Below are 1,387 nucleotides of genomic sequence, written 5' to 3' on the forward strand. Positions count from 1 at the left end.
TTATCTTCTTCTTTGTCAAGACAACCATTATTTTCATGTCCCATTTTCTCCGAAAGTCCATTGTACAGAGTCCAACTATTTCCAACTCTTCATAATGAATTCCATTATAATAATAATAACGATAAAAATCCTGTATAGTACAAAACAACAAACAAAGTTAGAAAGAAATTAAAATTAACAACATACATAAATATAATAAATAAATAAACAAAGGAAAAATAAAATAAAATAAAATACCTCACATCACGGAACAGACGAATAACGGCAACGCAAACGGAGAAGTTTAACGGATGAACGAACGAATGAAACGTCGTCACTCACATCACATCACATCCAAAATCATTTAACGACGACGTAATTGCACCATTTCTGACTTAACCAAAACTCTGAATCTAAAATCAATTGAATGTCTGAAGATGATGAATATTGAATCTGTGAAACGGATTGAATTGTCAAAATTAGTTAGTTAAGAGTCCGTAATTAGATTAAGCTCCTTTCTTACTGTCCAAAAATCTCGAAAAATTTCGCTTAATTTGATCATATTATACTGTCATACTATACTATATACACATTATATCTCATCATTCTTGTCCATATCCTTGTTGAATTTTTCTTCTGGAATCTTCGATCGCCGGAATCACAAAAATTCATCCGTCAGCGATTTTCTCTCTCCTCCATTCCTTCGCCGGGAATTGAGAAATTCCGCCAAATTTGAAGAAGAAAAAACTTTTTTAAACTCACTGCAAATTTTACGCTGCAGACATATTCGAGAGCCGGCTTTTTCTCGGTTGAAAATCACCTCTTCTCTTTTGTTGATGTGACGAAGGACGAATCAAAGCAGCCAAAGCTCGTTTCACTAAATCACCTTCAACCGTTCCAATTCTCACAAGCGAGTTCGTCATCGCAGACCGGCGAGCGAATAGCCGGTTCGATTGATACGGCTGAGCCGAAACGGTCCGGTTCGCTGAATTCTTGTGTAAACTACACCGAAACGAACCAGGATGATTCGTCGGCGAGCACATACACGTCCTCTTCTGACCTGTAGTCGTCGGTTGACGGCGAACCGGTTGAGCCGAAATCGACCGGTTCGGTGAAATTGAACCTGAATTGAACCGGACCGCTGCAGAACGAGATGAACCGGTGGAGTAGACATTGATGCGCGTTGGTGAAGCTGATCGTTGAATGAAGGTACGAGAAGTGAAATTGCTTGAGGTTGACGAAGCGAAAGCTGAAGCAGATGAAGTTCTGGAACCTCCGTAGAATCTTCCAGAAGGTGAGGAAGATCTAAGGACTGGTCCGCTTGATTTTCTAGTAGCAGAAGAAGCCGCCATTTTTAGGTTTTTGAGTATGAGAGAGGAAGTTAATTTGAGTGTAGAGAGAGAAAGAG

The 1,387-nt window shown here is 39.4% G+C and overlaps 1 protein-coding gene across 1 annotated transcript in view; it reads right to left on the reverse strand.

Moving 5' to 3' along the window:
* Window positions 1–480: 480 nt before the first annotated feature.
* Window positions 481–1,387, reverse strand: part of LOC104901900 (hypothetical protein) — a 987-nt gene continuing 80 nt past the window's right edge. Inside the window, exon 1 of the mRNA XM_010689523.4 lies at window positions 481–1,387. This exon is cut by the window's right edge and continues 80 nt beyond it. Coding sequence (XP_010687825.1) covers window positions 750–1,331 — 582 coding nt within the window. The 5' untranslated portion in view covers window positions 1,332–1,387 and the 3' untranslated portion in view covers window positions 481–749.

The sequence above is a fragment of the Beta vulgaris genome, chromosome 8 (genome assembly GCF_026745355.1).
Source record: "Beta vulgaris subsp. vulgaris cultivar EL10 chromosome 8, EL10.2, whole genome shotgun sequence".
NCBI lineage: Eukaryota > Viridiplantae > Streptophyta > Magnoliopsida > Caryophyllales > Amaranthaceae > Beta > Beta vulgaris.